We start from the raw sequence: 27,649 nt of genomic DNA, 5'->3' as shown, positions 1-27,649 counted from the left end.
AAGCTCAGGAGCAAAGTACTCACTTTCATCTGTAACAAAGGTCAGCAGCAGAATATACAGCTGCTAAGGTCTACTGTGTCAATCAGAATAGCATGCCTTTAAATTTAGCCAGGCTCCAGCATACTTACTTACTGTAGCAAAGGATTTTCTTCTAAGTCTCATCTTTGCCAGATGCCAGTGTAATAAGCCTAGTCACCTAACCAATGCCAGTGGAGAGAGAATGTGTGGGAAAAGGAGAAGTTCATGAGTGGGATAGTCACCAGAGTCAGGAAGCAGGCTGTACCCCAAATCTTTAGTTTAAAAAGGTTTAGCCCTTTTATAAAAAAGAAAGTTTGTTTTTATTTTGTGCGGTGACAAATCTAAAACAGAGACCCTCACTGCATAGGAAGTCAAACACAGGAGAAAAAAAAGTTACATATAAGAGAAGTTCAGTTAGAACACACCATTGTTTTCAGACCACTTATCCCAGTGAAGCTTGGTTTAAAAAAAAAACAAAAACAAAGCTATAAACCTAGAAAAAAGGCAGAATGATGTAGTGGGGTAATAAAACATGTCAAGTGGTTTTATAAGGAAAGCAATGTTATGCTAGAGCATGTAGGCATGTCTGGGGATTAGGCTGGATGGCAGAGAATGCATAGTGAACTAGATGCTGTAGATAGTTGCATTAGATGCAGTGAAAAGGGTTCTTGCCTAAAGGGCAATGAGATCAGTGTAGCTCAGTACAGCTTGCTGGTTTTGCCTATTTATTTGCTCAGAGGGGATGCAACTTGCTTGTTTTTTTTTTTGTTTTGTTTTTTTTAAATGTTTCCGTTAATTTAAGCCTTCCATCCTTCCCTTGTGCCACACATTTAACTCTAACAGAAACATGTCCCTTGTTTACATGAACAGCAAGATAGCAGCTTTACTTACATAACAGGTTGCCTGCAGAAAAGTGCAACTCTTTCAGATTACAAGTAGTCTCATGTGCAAAGCCAGATAGTACAGGGATTAAAAACCCAACCAAGAATTAAGAGTCTCCTGGGAGAAACAGCACTATACCCTGAGCAATAGGGACTGAGCACAAGTGGTAAAGACTCTCAGGATTGTTAGAAGTTTTGTTGCCATGAGGGGGTGCAGGGGGGATAGCAGCAACAGGAAAGCTTTAAACTGTGTCAGAGCTTTTCCTGCTCAAAAGTTGCAAATTGGCAATGCAGCTTTGCTTTACAGACATTCAGACTGCTCAACAAAAATCCTATATGCCTCATTTGGGTTGTCTTGCATCCGCAAGGTCCATTCTGGAGGTCTGGCTCGAAGTTTTGGCTGAAAGGGGTCTCGGGCCAGGTAGTCACCAAGGTTACTCAGATCAACAGCAGGCACCTGGGGCTGTGACTGTGCTGTGTAAGGCATCCCACTTGGAGAAGTTTCCTGGAGACAGAAGTCCTTCTTTGTACGTTTTTTCTTCATTACCATGCATGCAATGCTAACCACCACCACAAAAATCAGTGCGACAGATATGATGGCACCTATCAGAATTTCCATGTAACCAAACAAGCTGCCAATATCTGAAAAGAGAAAAGGAGGTGCATGAGAGGGGTGCTGGTTTTATCTTTCAATTTATGGTCTTCTGCTATGGGGTTGATAGGAATGGAGGGTTTACATTTCAAGTCTGGTCTTCATAAAGCACTACTCTACACTCTTAAGCTCAGTCCTTTGAGAAAACACTGTGTGGGACTGGTTCATAGGTGTCACCACACATTTTAAAGAGGGATCTTAAGACAAGAAAGGTTTGTAAGCCTTGGCCCCAAAGCTTGATGCTACTTTTGCTAGCATAGTTGCATCCTAGGTAGAATCCACATGAGGGACATTTGCATTTTGTTGTAGATGCAGTTGTACTGGCAAAGTTGCCATTTCACCAGTATGGCTTATTTTGTACAAGGATAGACACGTGTTTTCACCAGTGTTAGCTACTTCCACACTAGGAGTAAATCTTCCTGATACAGATCTACGGGTTGGTTTTTTTGCCAGAACAAGACACCCTACTGTGGACCTGACCTCAGGTAAGTAAGAGTCCAATTGTCAGACAAGTACTTAACAGTATTATTTCAATGGAAGTCTGTAGTCACATTGAGCGAACACTTTCAAAAGCACTTGATCAGTTAATTGCCATTTGCAGAAATGTTTGACACAGCTGTTCACTGCAGCTACGATGATCAGAAGGTCAACCGCTAATGCTTCAGCATCCCTTACTGGGATGTGAGCTATGTAGTTTGAAACAGAGGCAGCACCTGGAACTGGCAGTTAGACTCTGTTTCTAGGGCTGCACGAAATTTCAATGGGCGTTTAGTTTTGAAGCTGTTTCAATGTATTTCGAGCTCAAAACCATGAAAATGGAAACAAAAATTAAAAGCTTCAAAATTAAATGAGAGAACTTGAAACGTTTTGAAATGTTTCAAGTTTCGAAGCTGGGGGGAAATAGGACTGCTCCAATATTGAAGTCTAGCTCCTGGTTTCGTTCCCCAGCTCTGACTGCTTCCCCCAGCTCTTCACAGGGGGTGTGGGCCCCCAGATAATGTGAGATGACAGCAGGCTGCCACTGCCACCAAGTGATACAAGTTTTGCTTTGAAAATTGAGATGCAGTTTCCCAGAAACCCCTGCATCTATCTCCTTGAAACTTGGCAGGCTTTATGCCCTCAGAAGGGGCTACCATCCCTGCAATTTTCATAGATGGAAGGGACCAGAGAAGACCAAGGTCAGATGACCCCAGCCAGGTGGCTATCAAACCTCTTCTTGAAGACCTCCAAGTTAAGTGATAGCAACACCTCTCTTGGAAGCCCATTCCAGATTCTGGCCACCCTTACTGTAAAAAAAGTCACCCTAATGTCTAACCTGAATCTACTCTCCACCAGTTTGCACCCATTATTCCTAGTTACTCCTAGGGGTGCTCTGGTAAAGTTTGACCTGTAGAGCTTGCATCCAAGTATCGGAGAGCTCCTGGGACCCGAGTGCTCAGCTCAGGTGGCACAGTTTGCCCTATACCAGCCTCCTCAACCACATGAAAGTGGTCCTTCAACAACATGCCTTTCAGACAGTCTCTGCCTGAATCAGGCAAGTAGCGACAAAAAAAGTATAGGATTTTCATGATTCCCCATTATAGCCTATGGGCAAAATGTCAAAACAGCTTCAATGAAACTGAACAGTGCTTTGAAACAGCAAAACGAAGTACTGTCCCTTCAAGCTGCTGAAACTAAATGGTGCCGTTTCACATAATCCTAGTTTCCACAGAAAGAACACAACAGCCCTCATTTTGCCTTCCTTTAGGCGTGGGGGTGGCCTCCAGCAATTGCTGTTAATCAGTTAAAATCCAAGGCTATCTAAATCAAACCTTCTGGTGATGGAGACTCATCTGGTAACCCTGGTAGCTCAAAGCCTAGTGTTATTCCCTACACATGCAACCAACATTATAGGAGTTCAGCATTAACTCATAAATGTTATCTAGTTATCACTAGAACAATCTGTTTTAGTCATCTAGTTTTACTGAGGAATAAGAGCATGCTTTGGTTAGATCATTAAGCCTTTAGGACCAAGTACAGACTGTCAAGAAGTCCAAGGCTGAAATTGATTCAATCTTTGCAGGTTAGTCTAAACTGCAGAGATTAAACTGAGAAGCAAGTGAACAGACATTCACTTTGATTCAGGAAATACAGCCACATGCCTGCAGTGACTCAAACCAGAAGCCAGGGGTGGGGGGCACAGCGCATGATGGATCATGCCTTCAAGCCACTCCAAAGCTTCTGCCATTTTATAATGTAAGTGTAGTTCTCCACTTTCTTTGGGTCACACCAGCCCAAGCAGTCCTTTTCAGGCTGTTGCCCACCCGCACCCTGCTCCAGCAAAGAGCAAGGGGTGTGGGCAGCATGCTGAGCTGGAGAAGAGAGAATTAAAGCCTCTTCAAGACTCCAGTCCCCAGCCAGGGCTTGCCTGGGGGTGGCAGTCCCTCTCAGGCTGGTGCCTGGCCACCCCCCCTCCCCCACACACTTTACCAGCAGAAAGTCTGGCAGGGGCTGCTACCTCCCCACCCAGGCAGATCCAGCTGCAGTCCCCAGCCAGGTTTCACACCCCCACCCCTTGTCAGCCAGTCCTCACTGCTCCACCTAGGAAGCAGAGGGACAAGGCCAACCCTGCCCTCTGGAGTAGATGGCACAGCACAGCCCAGGGCTGCAAAGTATGCTGGGGGACTGATTTAACTTGAACCAGGAAGGGGTCTAGGACAGAAGTTTCATATACCAGTTTAACCCTGGTTAAGTTAAGTCTGATACTGCATTCAACCAGGTTTATCTTAAACTAGTTCAAAATGGCTGAAGCTGGTTTATGTGCACTGAACTTCTGTTCTATTACAGATTTAAACCAGTTTCTGATTACTTAACCCAGTTTGTGTGTAAATTCTGTCCCTAGCCTAAAAGCAAGTCTTGTTCAATTATTTCACAATGGCTACTTTCTAATTACAGTTCACCCCCAAAAGTATTCTTGCTCTGAACAACTGCAATCTGGTGCTGTTATTTTAAATCTTATGTAGTTAAACTGATGCTGCTCCCTTTGTGAGGCCTCCTCTTGAAGTTTAAGAGGCAGATATTGAATTGTTCCAAGAGCAGAATTTGATGGTTTGTAAATAAAATAATCCACAGGAAGCAAAAAAAGCATCATAACTGGTGTTAAAAACAAAAGGGCTACAATACAAGAGATTAACCACTTGCTCTGAAGTACTTACTTCAGATAGTAAGTGGTAAAAAACCTGCCAAATGACTACTTAGCAGGCAGCAGCTGACTAGGAGTGCCTTTGAAGGGTATAGCAATGGTCAGGATTAATTTGTTCAATTGTGTAGCTCAAATACCCCCATATCAATTAATTCTACTTCAAAAGGTGGAATTGCAGTTCTTTTAAAAAAATAGGCATGTAATTCTTTATTCTGTACCTGATCGTGGAACACGGATACACAATGTGCCAGATTTTGTAGGAGAATGATCTTCATACTCTTTTTTACAACGACATAAGTAAGTGCCAACTCCATTGAAGCAGTCTGCCTCATCACCACAGATTCCAATTCCAGAGTTGCATTCATTCACATCTGCAATGAAGCAAATAGGTGGTAAGTTGTTCTGTGATAGGGAAGGGAGGCTTAAGGAAGATTTTCTTGGTCTGGGAATCTTTGGTTTGAAGTGATAGTTCTACTCCAATCCCATTTTTCTGTACCAATGGCATAGCTCTAGGCTCCTTACTGCATGTTGCCTCATTCCTTTGCAGTTTCCATTCGCATGTTGGGTCTTCTTTAAAAATTGGATTAGAAGTTCTTTGGGTCAGGGAGTATGTGTCTTATTTGGACAGTACTTAGTCCAATGGGTCTTGGCACAAGCCCAGCACTACTAAATACCATAGTCATACAAGTAGGCTTAACAGAAAAGAGCTGGCCTATCACAGGCAACAACTTTAAAACAGTACAAAAGCATAGCACATACCTTCAACTGACAGTGATGCCAGCTGCAATTTCTTTTCTCCCACAGATCTTCCAATGAGTTCTTTCAGCTGAGAATGTAGTGAGAGAGAGAGATTTCTTTCTTCTGGTTTTAAGTGAAGCCAGAAGGTAAGCCTCAGGTTTTGGTCATTTGTCCTGCATACAGGGAAAACACCTGTGTTGATGCAATTTCCATTGTGGGATATCCCTTTCCATTTATCAGATACTGTGAGGAGGGATAGAGGCTAGCTTCAGCTCTGGAGGGATTACTTACAGTGTTGGGAAATTAGTTTGCTCTTTCAGCTCTTGGCTGGCCTGAAGAGACTGAAGTTATTTTATAAAGACACTAACAGAAGTGATATTTGTTGTGCAATCGAGCCCTTGAAAGTGCTTTATAGCCATGCCCTGACAAACGTACAGCTGTAGAATGCTTTAAAAGTACCCAATTACAGGACAAATTAAGCCTAATTTAATGAGGGTACAGATGAAGGCACTCTGAAGCAAAGCACCTTCATTAACTTATGTTTGTCCCCTTGTCAGACCCCACCAGTCTTTCCTGCCCAAGTGCAAAGGGGCTGGATCCAACGATCTTGTGAGGTCCCTTCCAGCCCCTAACATCTATGAATGAAAAGTTGGAAGATGAAGTTAGTAACTGACACAGAACTGCACTGATATTTAAGTCAGTGGAAGAGGCGATTGCATTCCCAAGTACTGATGATTTGGAGTCACACAACCATACCTCTTTATTTCCTTCAACTTTATTTTGTTGACTTTGCTTGCAGAGAGTTTCAGGTTCTCTTGTATCTGCAAAGAACAGAATAACTAAAGTTTGTTCACCGTGGGATAGCCGATGCCAAGTACAGCCATCGTGACCCATCCAGACAGGGTTTCTTTATAAAGAGGCCTCCATTGAATGATTACACTGTTTGGTGGGGATACCTCAGGAGAGGCTGTTGGTTTGTGAACGTCTTTCACAGAGAATCTGTCCTCTTGACCAGCAGTTAAACCTCCAAATGCTGGATGCAAGTGGTACAAAACACTGAATTTTCCCTGTTCACCCTCCCTGCAGCATCAACTTGGTGCTTCAGAGAGAAAAAAAGGTGCTACACTAGATAGACTTATGATCTGGCCCAGTAACTGTTAGTTTTTACGTTCTGTTCTGAACCCTTTTCCATAGGAAAGGGAACTCATTTTGTTCATTTAGCTTGGGCTCCTCTCCATTACTTTGGAGATACAGAAAAGGGTAAGGGGTTGCGACTCCATTCCATCCCAAGCCACATACAACTTTATCATAGCAATATTTAAATCCTTTGGTAAAGAGCTAGAGATCAGATGGCAGTTGTCAGGGGTACAAGTGGCACAGAAAGCTAGGCTTTTCTTCCCTACTTCCTAGATGGACTCATTGCAAATACTATGTGACTAGTTGCTAAAGTGCTAGACACCAAGCAGTAACAGAATATAGGATGGGCAAGTGGGGCACATGCTCCAAGCACCACCTAGCTGGGGGGAAAGCAAGGGTGAGGTGTGAGGGCACTAACAGGATGGGAGGGGAGGGAGGTGCCCTTCCATCCCATGCTGCACCTGCACTTCCCAGCCAGCAGGCAGCCTGCATGTTACAAGGTCCAGGGTGTCCTGAGAATTGTAGCTTTGTAGAACAGTGTTACTGGTCCTGGAGGAAGCACCCCATTTTTTTGCACCAAAATCAGCATGTTTTGCCCCTTTGACATGGGCTTTGGTGGCAACTTCCCCTCCACCCCATACCCAACACCACTGCTAGTCTAGAGCACCTTGCACTCTGTGACAGTGCCCAGATGTTGCTTGAGTGCTGCCTCAGGTAGAAGCGAGTGGGGGTGGGAAATGGGAAGCAGACAAAAAGAAATAGGACTGCCTCAGATGTGTTCTTCACATATGACACTGGAGATATCAGAGTCAAGTCCCAGTTCCTGCCAGCCAGCCAAGATGCTGCTTTAGCAATTTTTTCTTCTCTAGGCAAGGGATTTATGCTACCTGCATCACTGGAGCATGCAGTCGCTTGAAACCTGCTGAGGTGTATCAGCAAGGGCAACTACTTGCCATCTACACCAGGGTCTCTCTATATAGGTATAAGCCTATAAGCAGAAACTGGAGCAAAGGCTGTCAGTCAAATTAGACTTCCAGCCCTGGAGCACACTTTGTGCAATGGGCTGTTCAGTTCTGGTGCCTAATGTCTGAAATGGATCAGTAACAGTTTTGTCCCTGCAAGGGAAAATATGTCTGGATTTCAGTCTGCCAGTGTATCACCCTTGGAAGCAAAATGCTTCCATTATCTGCTCCCTTTGGATATTTTGGCTACAAAAATACTATATGAAAAAAAAGGGAGTTACAAAAGTGAGGGTTAGGGCCATTATTCTGGCCATAAAATTTACTGAATGTTGATATTTGCACCTCAAGAGATGCAGTTTTACAGTATTTTGAAACCCTCCTGTATGCTAGGCCCTCTTTCAGGAACACAAAGGCAACAAATTAGTATGAGCACTTGTACACGTGATTGTGGCACCATGTGCACATGACAATGACAAGAAGTCATAATTTGTCTAACATAATGGCATCACCATATACATGTGCATGATTTTTCTGTCAGCATTTCTTTGAGCATGGCAACTCAGACCACCTCTGATGTATTTTAGTTTTATCAAGGCAAGTTTTCCCATTGTGGTTTAAAAAAAAAAAAAAAAAAAAAAAAGCTAAAACTTGTGCATGTACATGTCACATGGGTGTGCTGGTGGCTGAAGGCAGAGGGTGCATGGGGCACTGAAAGTCCAGGCATGCTTGGGGAAGGTCAGGTTTGGCAGGCCGCATGCACCGTCCTCACCACATTCTCCAGCCACCAGTACATACACTGCCCACCTGTGGCCTTCCCTCACTATGCCAGGGGCAAGCCAGCCCATTCCCAGACAGCAGAAAGGCAGTGGGAACAATGCACAGGGTGCTGGAAACCCGCCAAGCCTGAGCTTCCCCACTTGTGGGCTTCCAGCATGCTGTGCACCATTGGATTGGGCCGGGTGCTGCCTGCAAGCTGGGGCAGCACCTCCCCAGCTAGCACCCTGCCTGGGCAGCTCCACGGATGTTTGGGTTGGAAGGGACCTCAGAAGAATCGAGTCCAACCCCCTGCCAGTAGCAGGAAAAAGGTGAGTGGGCCATGTGACCCCACCCAGGTGCTTGTCCAGTCTCCTCTTAGAAAACCCCCAAGGTAGGGGAGAGCACCACCTCCCTTGGAAGCCTGTTCCAAGTTCTGGCAACTAACTGAAGAAGTTCTTCTTGATGTCCAACCTAAATGTACTCTCCATCAGCTTGTGGCCATTGCTCTGTTTACCAGAGCACCCATTGGAATAACCAGAAACATCTCCTATTCCCTGCTGCCCCCCAGTGAATTTGTATACTGCCACAAAGTTTGTATGCTACCACTGCTGCTGTGGAGGGAAGCACTAGGCCCCTCAGAGCTCAGGGCTGCACAACCTTTCCCCCCTTCACAGAGCCTCCCCACCTCCCACAGCTGGGGGTGAGCCGCTGGCAGCCTGGACCTACCCTCTGCGGTAGTGATGCCCCCTGGGGCTGCCCAGGAGGGCTGCTAGCGGGCAGGTACCACCACTGAAGTGAAGATCCAGGCCCCCGCAGCTTGCCTCCCAGCCACTGGAGAGGCTGGCAAGCTCCATGAGGAAAAAAAAGGATCAAACCTCTTGCCACTTTTCTGGCAGAGCCTGCCTGCAGATGCCTGGGGGCAGGGACCTACCAGCACGCTGTCACTGTTCTGGAACAGCAACGGAAGACCCTGAATTGAAACAGTGAACCACAATTAAAAACCCACAAATTAAAAAACCCACTATTTCAATCTAGGGAAACTAAACCCCCTTACGTGTACAAGCACGCAGTAGTATTAGCTTTGGAAAAAGAACCAATATCATAGTAATTTCAATAGCAGTAAGTTGCACATTTGGAGCACATCAACACTAAAAAAATGTGCCAACATCATATAGTTTTACAATCAGAGAGCCACATAAGGCTTGGATGCAGGAAGGACATGTTAAGGCTGTTCAGCCAATATACCACATGCAGTGCCATTCCCCTCCCTTTATCTTACGTGAAGCTTCATGGACTCAAGGAGCGCCTTTTTCATCTTTTTTCTGCTCTGTTGGATCCATCTCTCATGTTTCATTTCAGTAGTGACTTCGAATAAGATATCTATCAAAAGAAATAGAAATCTTTAATACCTTAGTTCGTTTTACAATTGTATTTATTATTATTTACCCATCTTGTTCTTGGTTACCAACACACAACAGAAAAAAAACCTTATATTCACACTTATTTGTATTGGGATATTTTTGGCTTAATGTATTTAAAAGTAACTACCTGTAGATATTATACCAGGCTACATGCTGAAGGACATAAAAAGCTAGACAAGTGTGGTTTACTGGTATGCCCTAGTTTTGCTGTTAGGCTTTCATAGCAGCTTTACCCAGAAAGATTAAATGTCTTTCATACTTTAGATCTGACTGTCTTTTCACTTACTACAAAAGTAAAATGTAGTCACCGTTGAGATGAAGAAAGGAGCTATTGAACAAAAGGATCATTTGTTATAGAAAGTCAAAAAATTTCTCCCCTTCCACTCCATCCTAATGCAACCAAATATAGATTAGAGATTGTAAATTGGCCAGATTTCAAAGATTTAAGCTAGTTGAATGATATTTACTTTGTTAAAATCTTTATTCCCAGCTCCTTACAAGTAGAAGTGCATACTGAACTTTAACAGACTGGCTCTTTGGCTTACTATTTGCCATTTGAATACAAATGTACCTTTCTTCATTGTTACTGGTCATGTAGGATTCAGGTTTTTCTTCTGGCTGAAGAGTAGTAGTATGGGTATGTATAGATGAAACGGGGGCCCCAAATTGAAGCGGTGGGTTTTAAAGAATACTGCTTCGATTTAGGGCTGATTAAACCCCACCTGTTGTGCACACACCTTACTGACTTACTTGACTCTCCAGCAGGGTGGGGAGGGTGAGCAGCTGGAGGGCGGAGCAGTCCCTGAGCTGGTGCTTCCCTCCATGGCAGCAGCAGCCCCTCCCCTGGTGGCATCTACCCACAGGCACCCTACTTGGACAGTCTCAGGGGGCACCACAGCCATGAAGGGAAGCACAGGGCCCCCCATACAGCTCAGGCAGGCTCATTCTGGGGGAAGGTTATGTTTGCTGCTTTTCTTGGGCAGAGGCTGCTTTCCCAGGCTGCTGCCAGGCTGCCTGCAGGGCTTCCTGCAGAGCCGCACGGAGCCCAGTGCTTCACTCCATGGCTGTAGGTGCAGCAAACTAAGACTCCTTGAAGGAGTGTTTTAGTTTGCTGCGCCCCAAATCATTGAAGGCACATTACACTGCTGAATTTCCTACAGCGGCTAGAATTAACATGCAATACAAATCGCCAAGGTGTGCAAGCACTGACCATTAAAGCGGTGCAAAAGCATTTAGCCCACTTTAAAGTGTTGCGTGCACATGTCTCTCATTTAGTTTACAGATACTGTTTGCTTTTCACAACCATGGTTATAAAAAACCCCAGAAAAAACAAGCTAAATTTCATCCACATATCTGAGAGCAAGATTAAACTTGCTCTGACATTCATGCTAGAAAACACTCCCCCATCCCCAAAAACAACAGCAATGAGACGCCACAAAAGCCTATTGTTCAGGGTACTTAACTGTTTATGAATTTAACTAAGCTAAACTCTCCAATTGGTATTTGAGGTTTATAGCATCCACTCAAGTTAATTAACACATCTGCTACTGATAAGGGTTCCGAGTCTTAAATGACCACTGGGCTAGGGGCAGAAATTACACAAAAACTAGTACAAGTGATTGGAACCTGGTTCAAATCTGTAACACATCAGAAGTTCAGTGCATATAAACTGTTTTCAAAATGGCTGAAACCGGTATAAAGGTACACCTAGATGAATGTAGTGTCAGATTTAATTGATTTAGGTTAAATCAGTTTACTGAACTTCTGCCTCAGATCCCCTCCAGATTCAAGTTAGCTCAGTCCCCCAGCATCCCAGGATGCTTTGCACCTCCCCAGAATTGCCCCACACCCCCTTTGCAGGGTGGGTGAGCTAGTCTTGGCCCAAGCTATCTGCTCCTTTCCAAGGGAGCCGTGTTCTAGCATCCCCCAGCTTCTGGCCTGGGCCACTGCAGGAAAAAGTGAATGTCTCCTTCAAGCTATGTAGCTTAGATTAACCTGAGAAGATTGAACTGATTCAGCCTCAGGCTTCTTGACTGTCTATACTTAGCCCAAGTGATCAAGACTTCCTTTAAAGCTTTGTACCCTCTAGCCAGTCCTAGTCCCACTAAGATTAGAATGCTATAGTTTATGCAGGTTATGCATCTAAAATACTAGGTACTGAAAAGGTATATTCCCCTGGAGTGATTAAGTTTACTGCAGTTCAAAGACTGCACTTGCTCGGTACTTAAAACTATTGATTTTTTCCTTCCAGTAGGAAACTCCATTCCAATAAGCCCTTTTTTCTTGTTGTAGAAAAATCCTATTGACTGGGCCCAGACTCCTTTTTCATTAATTGCATTTGGGAAGCTAATGCAGCAAGTCTCCATGAACTAACTTAAGATATGAAGATCTAAAAAGAAAAAAAACCAAAAAACAAAAAACCACAACCTGGGAGGAATAAGCAATAGGAAGCAGATGAAATAAAGAAAAAGGGAGAACAGCGATTAAAAGAGCAAGATATATTTGTAGGCTTCCCTTATTTTTCACGTGTACTGCTCTCAGGTGTCCTTCACTAACATGATGTTGACACATTAGTCTACTGTAGTAAAACTGCATGCTACAGTAGATTTCTCCTCATTAGGATTACTGGAAAGCAGGTCTGGAAGGGACCTCACCAGGTCATCTAGTCCAGCCCCCTGCTCAAGGCAGGATCATTCCCGACTAAATCATCCCAGCCACGTGCCTGTCCAACCTGCTCTTGAAAATTTCCAAGGATGGAGATTCCACAAGTTGTCTAGGTAGCCTGTTCCAATGCTTGACAACCCTCACAGTCAGGAAGTTCTTCCTAGTCTCTGACCTAAATTTCCTCTCCTGCAGCTTGAGGCCTTTGCTCCTAGTCATGTCCAGCCCAGATGCCAAGGCAGTCACACGTGTGCTCCCAGCTCCCCCACCCCAGCGGAGCAGAGCAGCCCGATTGAGGGACGAGGAGCAACAGTCAGGTAAGCTGGGGAGAGTGAAGGGGAGGGGCGATGAACCAGGCCAGCTGTAGGGGATTGGGAGGGGGGTTATTTTCCCCCACCCTCCCATCCCCATATAGCCGAGCTGAGCAGGAGCCACACTCACAAGCCAGGCAAACAGGCACGCGCTGGAATTTGCACAGGTGGACACATAGAAGGGTCCTAAATTCCAAGAGTCAGCAGCTTCAGACAGAGACTTCAGGCAAGCAAATGAGGAGGGGGGTTATGATGGGGACGGCAACACTGAGCGCAGCCAGGGATCCTGCCCTGCTGCTGCCGCCTCGTCAGTGGAGGCCTCACAGGAGCTCCAGAGCAGAGGCCCTTGGCTGGGTCAGCACTGTGCTTCCCTCAGTCTGTGGGAGTTGCCTGGTGGGACCTCTGGGGCCTGGGGTCCCCTCACCTGTCCCACATGTGCCTGAATTGAGGCTCTGGAGGGGCAGGTGAGGGAAATCCAGGCTGGGGTTGGGGGGGGGGGGGGGGGGAGGTGTACCGAAGGATGATGCAGCACAGGAAGTCACAGATGTGTCTTCCCCTACAGCAGCCCTGCAGGCTGAGCGACACCCGGAAGAAGAGACGCTGGGTCATCGTGATGGGAAACAACCTCCCAAGAGGCATGGAGGGGCTTATTGGTTGACCAGATCCCACAGTGCAGGAGATTTGCTGCCTACCCGGTGCCAGGAGCCAAGACATCACTGCGTGAGCCCAGGTGAGCACTAAGGGACCTGATAGACATCAGGATGGGGTGCAAAGGCACCCATTGGGGGGCTTAAAATGTTTCTACACTAATGCTAGGAATATGGGGAACAAACAGGAGGAACTTGTTTGCAAGCAACAACTTCAACCTGGTTGGGCTAACTGAAGCCTGATGGGACCCTACTCACGATTGGATGGTAGGCATTGAAGGTTATAGGTTGCACAGATGGGATTGGGGGGGGGGGGGGGGGAAAAAGGGCTGTTGCTCTTGGTTGAGGGGTAATATAGATCTTCTATAAAAAAAGTGAAGATGGGATCAGAGGAGGGCCAAAGTGCCACACTGTGGGTTAGGATACAAGGGGGCTGAGGGGAAAGGGACTTAGTAGTGGGGGTCTACTATAAACCACCACACCAGGAGGATGAGCTAGACCTGGAATTCTTTGGGCAGCTCAGGAGCCGTATGGGTCGAGAGATATGGTTGTCATTGGTGACAAACTACCCTGACATCTGCTGGGAGGATCAGTCAGTCAGAACTAAATCAGTCATGTAGGTTCTTAACCTACATATAGGACCTCCACCTAACACAGAAGGTATGATCCCACTAGGAAGGAATGCCGTATTGGATTTGGTGCTGGCTACAGGGAACCTGCAGGTACAAGGCAACTTAGGGGATAGTGACCATCAACTGATAGTGAATTCACTATCTGGCAAAGGGTGGGAAAAGTAACCAGAGCAGAAGTACTAGACTTCAGAAAGGCTGACTTCAGTGTGCTTAGGAGATTAGTTAGTGGGGCATTAAAGTTCAAGAGTATTGACAAAAATAGGGGTCCAGGAAGGGTGGTCATTTGGGTGCAGAAGGAGGCAATCCCACTGCATAGAAAAAGGAGGCAGAGGAGCTAAGAACCCCTCCTGGCTAAATAGAGAAATCCAGGAAAGCTTAAGGGCAGAAAAAGGGACATACAGGCTGTGAAAGCAGGGGGTAGCTACCAAGGAGGAGGCTTGCATTTGCAGGGAATCTGTTAGGAAGGCCAAAGCAGCATTAGAACTCAGGCTGGTGACAAAAATTTAGGACAACAAAAAGTCCTTTTTCAGGTATATATGGAGCAAAAGGAAGGTGCAGGGCAGCACAGGACCTGTACAGGATAGAGAAGGGCAATTGGTGACAGATAGTGGGGACAAAGCTGAGCTCTTCAATGAGTTTTTTGCCTCCATTTTTGAAACTCTGATCTAGACAAATCTCTGAAATGCATTACTAACAGAAGAAACACCAGGCCACCAATTGTCAGTGCTGACCTAGTAAAGAGACACTTGGAGGGGCTGGATGTGTTTAAAGTCAGCGGGACTGGATGAGCTCCATCCAAGGGTGCTGAAAGAATTAGCCAGTGTCATAGCAGAGCCACTGGCACAACTGTCTGAGCACTCAGGTTGCTCAGGTGAGGCCCCAGAGGACTGGAAAGAGAGCCAATGTGGTCCCCATTTTCAAGAAGGGGAGGAAGGAGGATCCTCCTTCCTATAGACCAGTTAGTGAGTCTCACCTCTTTCCTTGGGAAAACCTTTGAAAAAATTTTCAAGGATCACATTTATAGGAGTCCAGCAGGTAATACAATGCTGAAGGGCAACAAGCATGGGTTCATGGCAGGTAGATCCTGCCTGACTAACTTAATTTTGTTCCATGACCAGGTCACTAAATGCGTATTTGTAGGAGTTGAGGTAGATGTCATCTACTCTGACTTTAAGAAGGCCTTTGACATGGTGTCCCATCCATTTTTTATAAAGAAATGGAATGGCTGTGCCATAGATGATTACAGCCATGTGGGTGGCAAATTGGCTTAAGGATCATACCCAGAGTAGTGGTGAACAGGTCAGTATCGACCCTGACAGATGTGGGCAGTGGGGACCCCCAAGGCTGGGTCCTTGGGCCAGTGCTGTTCAATATCTTCATCAGTGACCTGGATGAGGGTGTGGAAAGCACTCTGTCCAAATTTGCAGATGACACCAAACTATGGGGCAAAGCAAACACTCTGATGGGAAGAAACTGAATCCAGGTGGAACAGGACAGGTTAGAGAAGTGGGAAGAGAACAACAGGATGCAGTTCAACAAGGACTAGTGCAAGGTACTGCACTTAGGGAGAGAGAGAGAGAATCACCAGCACACCTATAGGCTGGGGATGACCTTCTCAGCAGCAGAGCGGCAGAAAGAGACCTCAGAGTCGTTGTCAACTCCAAGATGAATACGAGTTGTCAATGTGACAAAGTAATTAGCAGAGCTAACTGCACTTTGTCATGCATTAGTAGGTGCATCATGAACAGGTTCAGGGAGGTGATACTCCCCCTCTATGCGACACTGGTCAGGCTGCAACTAGAGTACTGCGTCCAGTTCTGGGCACCACAATTCAAGAAGGGTGTGGACAACCTTGAGAGGGCCCAGAGGAGGCCACTCATATAGTTAGAGGTCTGCAGGGAAGGCCTGATGAGGAAAGGCTGAGGGACCTGGATCTTTTCAGCCTCCATAAGAGAAGGCTGGGGGGGGATCTTGTGGCAGTATACAAATTCACCGGGGGGGGGGTGGAGGCAGCAGGGAATAGGAGATGCTCCATTTACCAGGGCACCCCTTGGAATAACCAGAAACAATGGCTACAAGCTGATGGAGAGTAGATTTAGGTTGGACATCAGGAAGACCTTCTTCACAGTTAGGGTTGCTAGAATCTGGAACAGGCTTCCAAGGGAGGTGGTGCTCTCCCCTACCTTGGGGATCTTCAAGAGGAGACTGGACAAGCACCTGGCTGGGGTCACATGACTCCAGCACTTTTTCCTGCCTAGGGCCAGACTCAAATGATCTATTGAGGTCCCTTCCAACCCTAGCATCTATGAATCTATGTCCTCTACAGCCACAGAGAAAAAAAGCCCATCTCCATCCTCTCTATAATCATCTTTCAGGTATTTGATCCCCCTTGGTCTTCTGTTCTCCAGACTAAATAACCCTAGGGGAAGAGTCATTAGCCTGAACAAGTCTTCAGTGACAGAGTAGATTAGCTGAACACTACTGGTTGATTTCCATCTTTTGACCAAAAACTGGATGAGAGTCAAATTGTGTGTACAAGGACTTAAATATGTGCTGAAAGAACCTGCTCCCCCCAAATCACTTACCACCAGGCTTATGCTGGGATTCTAGAGTGGTATCATTTTCAAGAAATGCCAGGAGGGAAGCCAAATCTGTATCGGAGTGAGAAGAGAAAGATCAGTTTAGCAGCCCTTAACCAAGAGCTATAGGCCGTGGAGGAAAAGGCAGTTTAACAGTTTGATGTCATCTTCAGTATATTAGGCCTTGTGCTAGGGGCAGCTCATGAACAGGCCTAGTGATCCAGTTGTGTTTTGGGGTTGTTCTGCAATGAAGGCTGTGGAGACCTTCCAGTAAGAGTTACAAGTCACAAAAGATTCTTCCAAGGAACGCTGGAGACGCCCCAGAATCTGCATCTCTGTATCATTAACCATAGAATTCTGCTTGTCATCTTGTCTAGGTATTTGGTATTGAGTACTTAGTCTCTGCAACTGGTCTTGAAGCCTGGTGGATTAAGTTCTTGCAGTGATGCCTTGAAGGGGCAGGAGTGTCAAAAGACATTGAAGCACTTTACGTCCAAAATCTAGGGTTTTCACTCCTCTAAAAGCAACACTGCACACATGAGATTTGTAGTCGACATAGCTGCAGAGAAAAACCATGAGCATTGGACAAGATTTCTGAACTTACCTCTTGGAAGTGCAGATGCTTAAAATCTCACCTATAAGAGATTGGTTCCAAGACCATACATGGGCCAAAGGGAAGTCTAAAAATCTGGATTTAGTCCTGTAAGAAGAGACTATGAAAACTTAAGGAAGAACATTAACCTGGACATTTCTATTTTCTTCCCTACAAAGCTATCACAAAAAAGGAAAAAAGTTGTAATTGGTTGAAGGCTGGGAAGGGGGGGGGGGGCAAAAACATGTTATTCATATGCACTAAGCCAGTCACCTAATCAATCTTTAAAAGAGGGTGGGGGAGGGGAGGAGTTATTCCTGAACCTGATCAGAAGACAGCCTCCTTGAAGACAAAGCACTTGGCTACAGACATGGGACCTCTTTCTAGTGTGTGCATCAATTTAACAGTTACAACAGAGCACTCTCCTAGAAATCCACAGAACAACTATCAGTTAGATCAATTTGACAAAATAAAACATGATTCTAAGAGGAAAGATACCTTACCCCATACCCCAACCTTACCGGAGGAATCGTGTGCATCTTCTTCTGGAGATTCAATATGCTTTGTTATCACATCAAAGGAGGGAGAGAAAGGATGAGATTTTGTGCTTGCGAGTAGTAGATGCTCTTTAGTTCTGGTTATTCTACTGTCAAAATGTGGGGTAGAGGTAGCTGCTTCAGCCACCAACAGACCACTCTGGACGTTCTTCACGACACCCTGAAATTCAGTGGCATCTGCCCAGTAACTGCTAGATGCCTTCAGGGAAGAAACATCCAGGGTGTTCTGTACAGTTACAGGACTCAGAACTGGTTCTGTTTTGAGATCAGGCTTTGATGTTTCTGAGGTAAGAGGCTGAACACTAAATTTCATAGCTGTAAAGGTGACAACTGACTCCAAGTACAGATTAGCTTTGCCATTCTCTTCTCCAAAGGCTTCCTGATCATTACCGTTCTTTTTAACATTTCTCTCCAACTCTGTTATGTGTTGCAATTGACCAGTTGCTTCTTTAATCCCCTTGGTCAGGTCAACGTTAGACCAAGAGTCTTCCAGAGAACGAACATGGTCATTAACCACTCCCTGCAGCTCCACAGCATTGGCCTGCAGCATCTCTTGGTCCTGGGGTAGGTCAGCTCTGAAAGTCTGAGGAGCAACGGTTTGAGTTCTCTCCCTCATTCCCTCTAGAGATTGATAGGCATGACGAGAGGTAGAAATTTCAGCTTCATACCCTCTCACGTCAGACTGCAGATCTTCTGGGCCAGCTGGTCTCCAGTGAAAGGCCGAGTCATGCTGTGGTCCCAGTTTTCTGGAAGTACTTACACTTTCTACTTCAGCAGATTTTCTGGGTTGTTTCATACCCAAAGGTTTGAACAGCCAGTCTGAATGGATAGTTACCCTGTGCGGAAGTCTACGAAAAACAAGCACCGGCCTTTTCTTGTCTTTTGTGGCATTCACCACGGAGGTATTTAGACCTGGAGTTTTCCCTAGAAAGTCAGAAGGCTTCTCTTCCCTACTATAGTTTTTGTTATCCCCCAATTTCATAGGCTTCTGCCCCTTAGGGAAGGGAGTGGGTGATGTGGTGCTGTCCATGGCTTGAGATAGATGGGCATGCAAGTTATGAAGAATCTGGTTTTCGAGAGCTTCTAGGTTTGTAGCTTTTCCAGCTTCTTGGTCTGTGGGCAGCTCGCGCAATTTATTCTGATCATTAGGAGCTGTAGTAGCTTTTTGGAAGCCCAGGCGTCGGGAGTGTACTTTTGGCAATTTAGGGTGAAGTAGGATACCACTAGAACTAGTTTTCCTAGACTGCAGTTTCTTAAGAGCCTGCTCAGAAGCAACATCTATGGAGCCTGCAGTTTCATAGTCTTTGAATATATAATATTCTCCCTTAAATTTGTATTCCTGGCTTAGGAAACTGCTCCCTGATAAAAACACTACATGGACTGCCAAGGCCTGAGCAGCAAAAATTAAAGTGCCTTGGTTCTTGCAAGCATAAGCTATCTTCCTTTCCACATTTGACATGACCCCTTGAAAAACTATTTTATCCCAGTTCTCATCACAATCCTCATTTCCATGAAATCCTTTGATGTAAGTCAAGATATGCTTTCTAGGGCCTGCCCAAATAGTCCAGTTGCACCAGATATTGGTTTGAATCCCACTGTGCGGAGGAGAAAATTTCCCAAAGTCATCTTTTAAGATTACGTGGCAGCTTCTTACAGGAAGATATGCCAGCAGCCAAGGTGATCCTGACTCCAAGGAAACAAGGGGGCCTGTGGAAAAAAAAAATAGTCAGTCAGCAAGATCAGCCATTCTGAAAGCTTTAAGAGTCATGCTTAGATGACCAAGCCAATTCCTTTAATTGCAGAAAACCCCTGTTGTGTGTATGCTAGATCATTTCTCCAGCTGTAGAAAGTTTCATTACCTGAATTTTTCCATTACTGCAGCTACCACATACTTCTACAATTTGTAAGTCTCTGCTAGCTCTGCACTCTTTTTGCAGTTTCCCCTTCCTAACCTTGAGGAGAGTCTCATTATTTGTGATTGAGTTGGTCAAATTACTCACTGCAAACAGTGACAACTTGTATTCGTTTTTCCAAGTTAATTTTATTAGGTCACCAGCTCTATAGCTGGGCAAGTCATTTTTTAATTGGACCGAAGACTCTCAGTTTCCCCGTGAGCTCCCCAAGCCCCAGAGCTACTCAGCAAGACTGATGTTTAGCACCAATAGGACTGACAGAAGCATCAGTCCCAACCACACAGCTATGAAGATTCCCAAATCATCTTGCCTCTGGGTCAGTCCCCACAGCTGTGACCCCATGAGGCTAGGAGTCACAGTCCTGCACCACCAGGTCTCAAAGCTCCGACAGACTCTCCAGCCAGCATTTTCAGTGCTCCCCTGCTGCAGAAATAAGAGCCAAACACTCGAGAGGCAGGCCTTTCACAAGACCCTAGCTCAATGGCAGAGAGCCTGGAGGGCCTAGCATGGCTTTCAAGTCCCTACAGCAGATTGCCCAGCTGCAGAAGTTTTGAAAAGAAACTTTTCAAGAGAGCAAGCAAGCAAGCAAGCCAGCCAGTTTGAGATTAAGTTATACCATCAGATAACTAGAGTTGGTCAGAAACTATGCTAGAATAGCAATATTCCCCACTTGCCCCATGCTCCAGCCCTACCCCTACAGGGCAAAATTATCCAGATAAAGTCAATCAGCATCAACATACCAACATCACTCAGGAGTTGTTGCGTTTCTGTCATGCATGCTCTCTCAGATACAAGATTAGAGGTGGACTGGACAGGAGCCAAATCCATCCTCTCTCTTAGTGCTGGTTTCCCTGTTTGAGGCACTGCAGCAGTGTGGCCAGTACTAGTAAACAGAGAGGCACTTCTCCACTCAGCAGTATCTTGTACTTTGGGATGTTCCATAGGAGGTGGGACTGTTTGTTCCCATGTTTGAGTAATCTCCTTCATGGGCACTGTTGGTTTGACTTCACTGTGCGAGTCTACATGTACCAGAGGTGGTGTAACACTGGTGCTAGAAGTTACAAACTCATTTTGCTTCCCTCCTCTGTGGTCCATCTCCATTAAGATTAGTGGCATTTTAGTGAAAGACTTTGGCACCAGGGAATAGCGACTTATATGGTCCTCAAACTCAGGTTCTGGGGTTAAGACTTGCTGCTTAATTGCAGGGAAGAGACTTGGGAAAAGGAGCTTTTCATCAACTCCTTTGGATTCTACAGTTTCTACCCAATGGATGCCTTCATCTTCTCTCTCACTCTTTACTATTAGCCGTTGGGCATATGTTCCCTTTTCTTGAGAAACTGTTGGGTTTGGGAAGACTTGTTCCTGTTCTGTAGAACCTGGAACCCCACAGTTGTCAACCAGCAGGCTTGCATGCAACTTGGCTTCTAGCAGGTTATCCACATGAGCAGTTGGAAGAGGGGTGGTTGTTGCATTAGTGAGGACATGCTCTGCCTCTTTGAGGGCATCCATGTAGTGGCTGCTTTCTGCCCCCAAGGACAGCTGATCTTTTAAAGCACTTATGCCCCGAGCAGCTGGAGGAAAGGAGGCCACTGCATCAGGGAAGCGGAGGGCAGGCTCCAGTTCTGTGGGAACAGCCCCCAGTTCTGAAGCCACTGGACTGAAGGAGGCTTCTGCGCTCTGGAAGAGGACGAATTCTAGCTCTGGGCCTGTTGGGGAGATGGAAGCTTCTGTGCCTGGCAAGGGGAAAATGGGCCCTACTTCTAGGGCCCTTAGAAAGGGAGGGCCTGCTGCACTCCAGAAGAAGTTTGAATCTAGTTCTGTGGGGACAGGCTCCAGTTCAGAGGCCACTGGAGGTAGAGAGTTTTCTGTACCTGGGAAGTGGATGGGTTCCATATCCGAGGGCACGGACATAAAGGAAGCTTCAGCATTCGGGAAGAGGACAGGCTCCAGCATTGAAGAAGCCAGCTCTGGATCCATGGCAGCTGGTGTAAGGGAAGATTTTACACTCAGGAGAAAGCGGACAAGCTCTAGTTCTTCAGGATTGGGCTCCAATTCTGAGGCTACCAGAGGTGGCAAGTCCATGTTTGGGAAGGGAAGGACAAGCTCTGTTTCCAAGACCTTTGGAGCAGGGGAGGCCTTTGCACTTGCCAAGAAGAAGATAGGCTCCAGTTTCAAGACAGATTCCAGATCCATGGCAGCTGGAGTAAAAAATGGGTCTTCACATGGAAAGGAGAGACTGGGCTGCTCTTCTAAGGCTGAGGGAACGAGGGAGGCTTCTGCCCCTGGGAAGGGAAGGGCAGGCTCCAATTCTGAGGACCTTTGGGGCCAAGAGGTTTCTGCATTTGGGAAGAGGCTGGGCTCCAGTTCCAAGACTGAAGGAGCAAAGAAGGATTCTCCCCTTGGGAAGAGGGAGGCAGGCTCCAGCTCCAAGGCCTTAGGAATGAGGGGCACCCCTGCACTTAGGAAGGGGAAGGCAGGCTCCAGTTCTGAGACTGTTGGAGAAAGGAATGCTTCTGGACTTGGGAAGGAGATAGGTTCCAGTTCTGTGGGCCCTGGCTCCCATGCCCAGGTAGGTGGTGTAAAGGAGGCTTCTGCACATGAGGAGACAGGCACCAGGTCTGTAGCTATGCCCACAGGTTGGGTATATTTTACAGCTGAATAGGGCACTTCTGATGCATCAGCCTTTTGATCAGTTAGTTGCTTAGATACCTTTGTATGTGGTATGCAAGCAGTTGTACTTGCAAGGATGTTTTCTTGCTCTACGGCAGATAAAGGCACCGATTGCCTGGTTTGCAGCCTCAAGTGATTCTCGCCTTCCAACATGCCGTGTGGTGCTGCAGTGACCAACATGATTTTTTCTTGGTCAGTGGCTATCCTAAAACTTTCTAGAACAGAAGCATCCAGAGATTGAGTATTTCGAATCTGGGATTGATGGCTTCCAAATTCAGCCACAGGCATAGTTCTACTGTGGCAGCTTCCCAATCTATCCATTCCCTTAGTCTCCAATACAAGTCTCAAGTGATCAAGTACCATGCCATGCTGACTAGTCAAGCCATGGGTAGGCCACAAGCCCTTCTCAAGGTCATCAGCAGGACTGCTCCCTGCTTCATAAGCCAAGATTTTAGACTGCAGAAGCCCCTTTGTCAGTGTAACACTGACAAGACTTTGGGAGTGTACAGCATCAATATTTTTTCCTTCTATGGTTTCTGTGACGTCATGAGGTAGAATCTGTGAGTACGTAGCCAAGATAGGGTAATTCAGATGTGTTGGTTTTACAGCTGGCCTATGCCCTGGTCCTTTCACCTCCAGAAGTTTCAAGGGTTCCACGAAGGGGGCATCAGAAAGTAAGCCTGGAAGTCTTGTTGGTCTGTACAGATTGCTGAAATTCACTGCAGTTTCTTCTTTGGCAGGGGTACACAGATGCCAGTTAGCAGATGCTGCAGTTTGTATTGGACTTCTAAGAGATTCCCCAGTGCCACGCATCTCTTTGTTGGCCACCAATTTCATAGACAGCCTCTCAGACTCCAAGATGGCAGGACATTCTATTTTTAAACCAGGAGTCCATGTATCATACCAAGGTGCAAGCTGAACAGACCTTTCCAGAACTGTAACACTTGGGTCTTTATTCACTGTCTGCCATGCATTTGCATTAACTGCAGTTGCCTTAAAAAGATTTTCCTTAATGGTGGTCCTAGTGATGTCGTCATCCAGAATCTCTCTGTCGTTTATCACCGATATGTTAGATCTAGCAACACTGTCATTGGCTTTCTTGACAACTTTTCGAAGATGAGTCCCAGAAATGAAATCATCTTTGGAAATAGAATCTTCTTCCTGATGTTCAAATACATAATATTTGCCTTTAAAATGCGTGTTTTTATGGTGTGGAGCATGCTTCCTCAGAAAGACAACATGGACAGCTTGGGCATAGGTGGCAAAAGCATTTATCTTCTTGTTCCAACAGGCATACACTACAGAATTTGCAATCAATGAAGAGACTCCTTCAAACACAATCTTATCCTCATTTGTGTCACAATCCTCAGTAGTCATAAATTCTTTGACATAAATGATTATGTGTTTTCTGGAGCCTGCCCAAATGGTCCAGTTGCACCAGGTATTTACTTGATAATGGTTAAGGTATGTTGGAGGAGAAAATGCCCCAGATTTGTCCTTTAGAACTCTATGGCAACTTCTCACAGGCACATACACCAACATCCAAGGAAACCCCAGCACTGAAAGACAAGAAGACAATTTCAGAATCTGGAGGAAAACTTCCCTTCACTTCAGGTGTCTCAGAGGCTCTCCAGAGCCTACTTTTCATATGAGAAGTCTCTATCTTTCCTTGGCCCCTTTCCCCAGTTGCCAAGGGTGTAAGAATCAACTACAGGAGGACCATGCCAGCAAACCTAGTCAGTCAGCTGTGGTGGCTTACAGTAGGAAGGCAGATGAGATAGCTAAGCTAAGCATATGCCCACACCAACATCTAGAAATGCTACTGCAGCTTCTATGAACATACCTACACTAACAAATACTGAGGACTGTTTTTCTATGGCAACAAAGCACAGTACAGCCAGCTGCTGCCTTCTACCCCAAAGAACCTTGAACGGGTTTTGAAGCCAGCATGGCAGCCAGTGCTTCCACAGCCATGCCACTACTGTACAGCTAGCTTGGATGCAGCTTTCTGACATCACCCCATTTGGATTGCAGAATAAAAAACACACTGGACACACTTGTCAGAGGCAAATCAGCTCAGATGTCACCCGTGTTAAGTAGGGTCATTACTGATCCAAGCTTTGGCGATAAGTCCAACTTAAGAGTCCCCACCCCCTTTAATAGATTAAACCTACAGAGAAGGGGGGAACTAGTTCTAAACAAGTTATACAGGAAGGAATTATCAGGACAGGAGGCAGGATAAGGATTAGTCAGTTAACTACCCAGGATTTTATGCATTTGTTTAGGATGTCAAAAAAAGTTAGAAGACTAGTCCAGTACCCCTGTCACCATTAGGCATTTCATGACCCATTGGTGCTCCACCCAATTCAGTGTTTCTCAAGGTACTTTGGGCCAGATAGAGGCTCTCTTGTTTTGGAGACACAAATGCAACCCTTGTAGCAGACACAGAGAATACCCAGAGGCAAAATGGGAAAGAGAACACCCCCCCATGATTTTACCACTAATTGAACATGCACAGAAGTTTCTGGAGCATAAAGTTATTCAGAGGTTGTGTGGGAAAGACCCATAAAGAGCAGTTTAAGTCTGCTAAAACATTTTTCTCCTCCCTCAGCCTGGAGAAGGCATTTCTGCCAGCCAGTTGTGAGGCATTGATCTTGGTCACAACCAAGTTTACCCACTCCAGCTGTTTTCCCTCATAATACCACTGCTCAAGTGGCTGCTTTAGAATCCATTTGGTTATAGTGCACCTGCAGGAAAAAGTGCCATTTGACACAGACGGCAACTGGGCTTTCAGAGGGCTTCAGAGAATGAAGGAAAGGAAAAAGAAAATCCATAATGCATTGCACTTTGCAACCCCTTGCCTCTCCTGGTGTAGACAGCAGCATACAAGTTACAAATAGTGGTATTCCATTTCAGTTAAAAGCTACTGCAACACTTACACTCTTAACAGCAAAGAGATCCATATATGCCTACACAGACACGTCTAGGGGAAACTGTACTCCCAGAGGTAAGTGCTATTCAAACAACACCATTCAGCAACATTGCTTTTGACCTGTCTTAATAAGCCTGCCACATTCTCCAAAGAAGTAACATTAGATGATCCATTAAGTCTTTCCCATCTCTTCTTCTACAATAGGAGCATTGAGTATGGCTGGATTCACCAGCCTTTTCACATCTAGTTACAAGGCAACAATGCCACCCTGTAGTCTATTATTGCTCCTTCTTCCAAACACTTCCACTCTATCATCTGCCACCATTTGGGATACCCAGGATCTTTCAGGTCAACTTATCAGGGGAGGACAAACCAGAGACCTGGGTACACAGACCCAAGTCTAGGTACATCCCAAATGTAACTCATTTTCTTTACACACACACACACACACACACACACACACACACACACACACACACACACACACACACACACACACAGAGTCCTGGAATGACACAATAGAGCAATCCCATCTTTCAGGGATCTCTGCCTCAAACAAATGTGTGGCTCCCAGGGAACAATGCTGCCTTTGGAATTGAACACAGAGTCCACAACAGACAGAACCCTGCTGCTGCTTCAAGGTCCGCTGCCTCTGTGCAACATTGCAGTCCCAAAAGCAAGGTCATAGCACATCCCTCCAAGAGTCAAATCTTGCTCACATGCAAAGAAGAAAAGCTTGGAATATGATGTGCAAAAGCACCACCCTGGTGATGTTTGCCACTGTAGGGTGCATAGAGAATTCACTTAGATCATAAGTCCTAAGCAGAGAATCAGAGCACAGGCACTACAAAGGGCTGTTAGTTTTTCAAAGCAAATTGAAATGATACTTCAATTGAAAAGGGGATTTATTTTGTTCAAGCAGTCAGCTCAGGCACAAACAGCATTTCACCTCTTTTCAAGAAAGAGCCATCATCACCATCATATTAATGAAACCTATTCTCTCACCAAAAATCTAATGGTTATTAGCTTCTTTCTATCACTCGCCATTTAGCCCTCACCAAAATGAAATGGTCTATCCCTTGTGCAGGAATGGGCTCAGAATTTCTGAACAAGACCCATTTTGCTCCAACAAGCCAGAGAGAGCTGAAAGTAGGGTAAACCCAGAGATACAGGTTTTGTTTCTGAGTCTGGCTCTGGTCACTTGGTTTAGCTGTGGTTTCATAGTCACTTCCTACAGCAAGATTGCTCCTGCTTTAGAGAGCTGGTTTTCCCACCAGGATTTTGCTGTCTGCACATACAGGGGAAGAGCCACTGGACTTTATTTCATTTCAAGGACAGAGGAACATGAGAGTTTTGGACTAATAACCTGCTTACAGGGCTATCTATACACTAGTAGGTCTAAAGTTTAGTTCTTACCTGCTTGTGCCTGCTGGGACTCTTGGAGGGACCCACTTGCCTGCAAAGAAAACAGGAGTGAGTTGTTATAGAGAAGGCAAACAGACCTTGCTTGCCACCACCTTACTGCTCAAAGATATATTTTAGTCAAAGCTTTGCAGCAGAGGAAATAACTAGGCCTGCAAGGTCATGTGAAGTCAGCTTTGACAACTAGTTTATATATGTACATGCAAGACAACAGATATGTCAAGGAACAGAAGAGGGTCCCCAAGAACTCACAGTACTGCATCTCCATATTTTGGCACTCAGGACAAACTTAGGTCTGCAGTCTGCTACTCACCTGCTCCTGCACGTTATCCACATTGCGGCTAGATTGCAGCCTGTGAACCTGGCCACCAGGTACCTGCCCCAGTAGGGAATACACAAACAGGAGAAGGGGAAGTACTAACAACAACAGTCTCATGGTAAAATTTTACTGAGGACCCACATGAACAAGACAGCAAGCAAAAATTCCCTCCCTAAGACTAACCCATTAGGCTCCCCAGATAATGGACATAACAATCTTTACTGCTGTGAATACTCTAATTTAATCAACTCATCTTACTGCAAAGAACATAGAGAGATGACTAACTTATACACTGCTCCTCTACCCATATGTTATCTATTATCTAATTAGATCAGAGGGCCAGCTATAGTGCATTAGGAGAAGGGCCCTCCTTTTTAAAGTTGTCTCTCTATGCGGTAGGATTTTGCTGTTTTAACGAGACATTTAAAAAGACCCAATCATGCAGCTTATAACAAGTACACACACCCCACTGCAAAGTCAGATACAAGCTTAACTCTGTGCACATGAGTATTTCCACTGACTTTCTAAAACTGCTCATGTGCCTGCCACTGAGTAGGATCACAGACCAAATTAGCTTTGAAAAATCAATGCAGGTATGATAGAACCTACTTAAAAGGGAGGGTTCTCATCACAGCGCTGAAAGCAGTTTTTAGTGAATATTAGGATTT

At 45.6% G+C, this 27,649-nt stretch overlaps 1 protein-coding gene across 3 annotated transcripts; it reads right to left on the bottom strand.

Moving 5' to 3' along the window:
- Positions 1 to 314: 314 nt before the first annotated feature.
- On the bottom strand, positions 315 to 27,371 carry LOC102564302 (uncharacterized). 3 transcript variants are annotated; one of them, XM_006274177.4, is made up of 10 exons: positions 26,976 to 27,365; positions 26,657 to 26,696; positions 20,379 to 23,867; positions 17,690 to 19,432; positions 16,583 to 16,648; positions 9,605 to 9,705; positions 6,227 to 6,291; positions 5,492 to 5,643; positions 4,951 to 5,103; positions 315 to 1,541 (listed from the first exon to the last, which is right to left on the bottom strand). In XM_006274177.4, the coding sequence occupies exons 1-10, from the start codon at positions 27,096 to 27,098 to the stop codon at positions 1,201 to 1,203; spliced, it is 6,273 nt and encodes a 2,090-aa protein (XP_006274239.2). In that variant the 5' UTR covers positions 27,099 to 27,365; the 3' UTR covers positions 315 to 1,200. The 3 variants fall into 3 exon arrangements, with proteins under 3 accessions (XP_006274239.2, XP_059575664.1, XP_059575670.1); XM_059719681.1 differs by lacking the exons at positions 315 to 1,541; positions 4,951 to 5,103 and having other exon boundaries at positions 5,496 to 5,558; positions 26,976 to 27,370; XM_059719687.1 differs by lacking the exons at positions 315 to 1,541; positions 4,951 to 5,103; positions 6,227 to 6,291 and having other exon boundaries at positions 5,557 to 5,643; positions 26,976 to 27,371.
- Between the last annotated feature and the right edge of the window lie 278 nt (positions 27,372 to 27,649).

This window comes from Alligator mississippiensis, chromosome 1 (assembly GCF_030867095.1).
Source record: "Alligator mississippiensis isolate rAllMis1 chromosome 1, rAllMis1, whole genome shotgun sequence".
NCBI classification, from domain to species: domain Eukaryota; kingdom Metazoa; phylum Chordata; order Crocodylia; family Alligatoridae; genus Alligator; species Alligator mississippiensis.
Note: the sequence above shows the minus strand (reverse complement) of the source record. Positions and strands in the feature narration are given on the sequence as shown.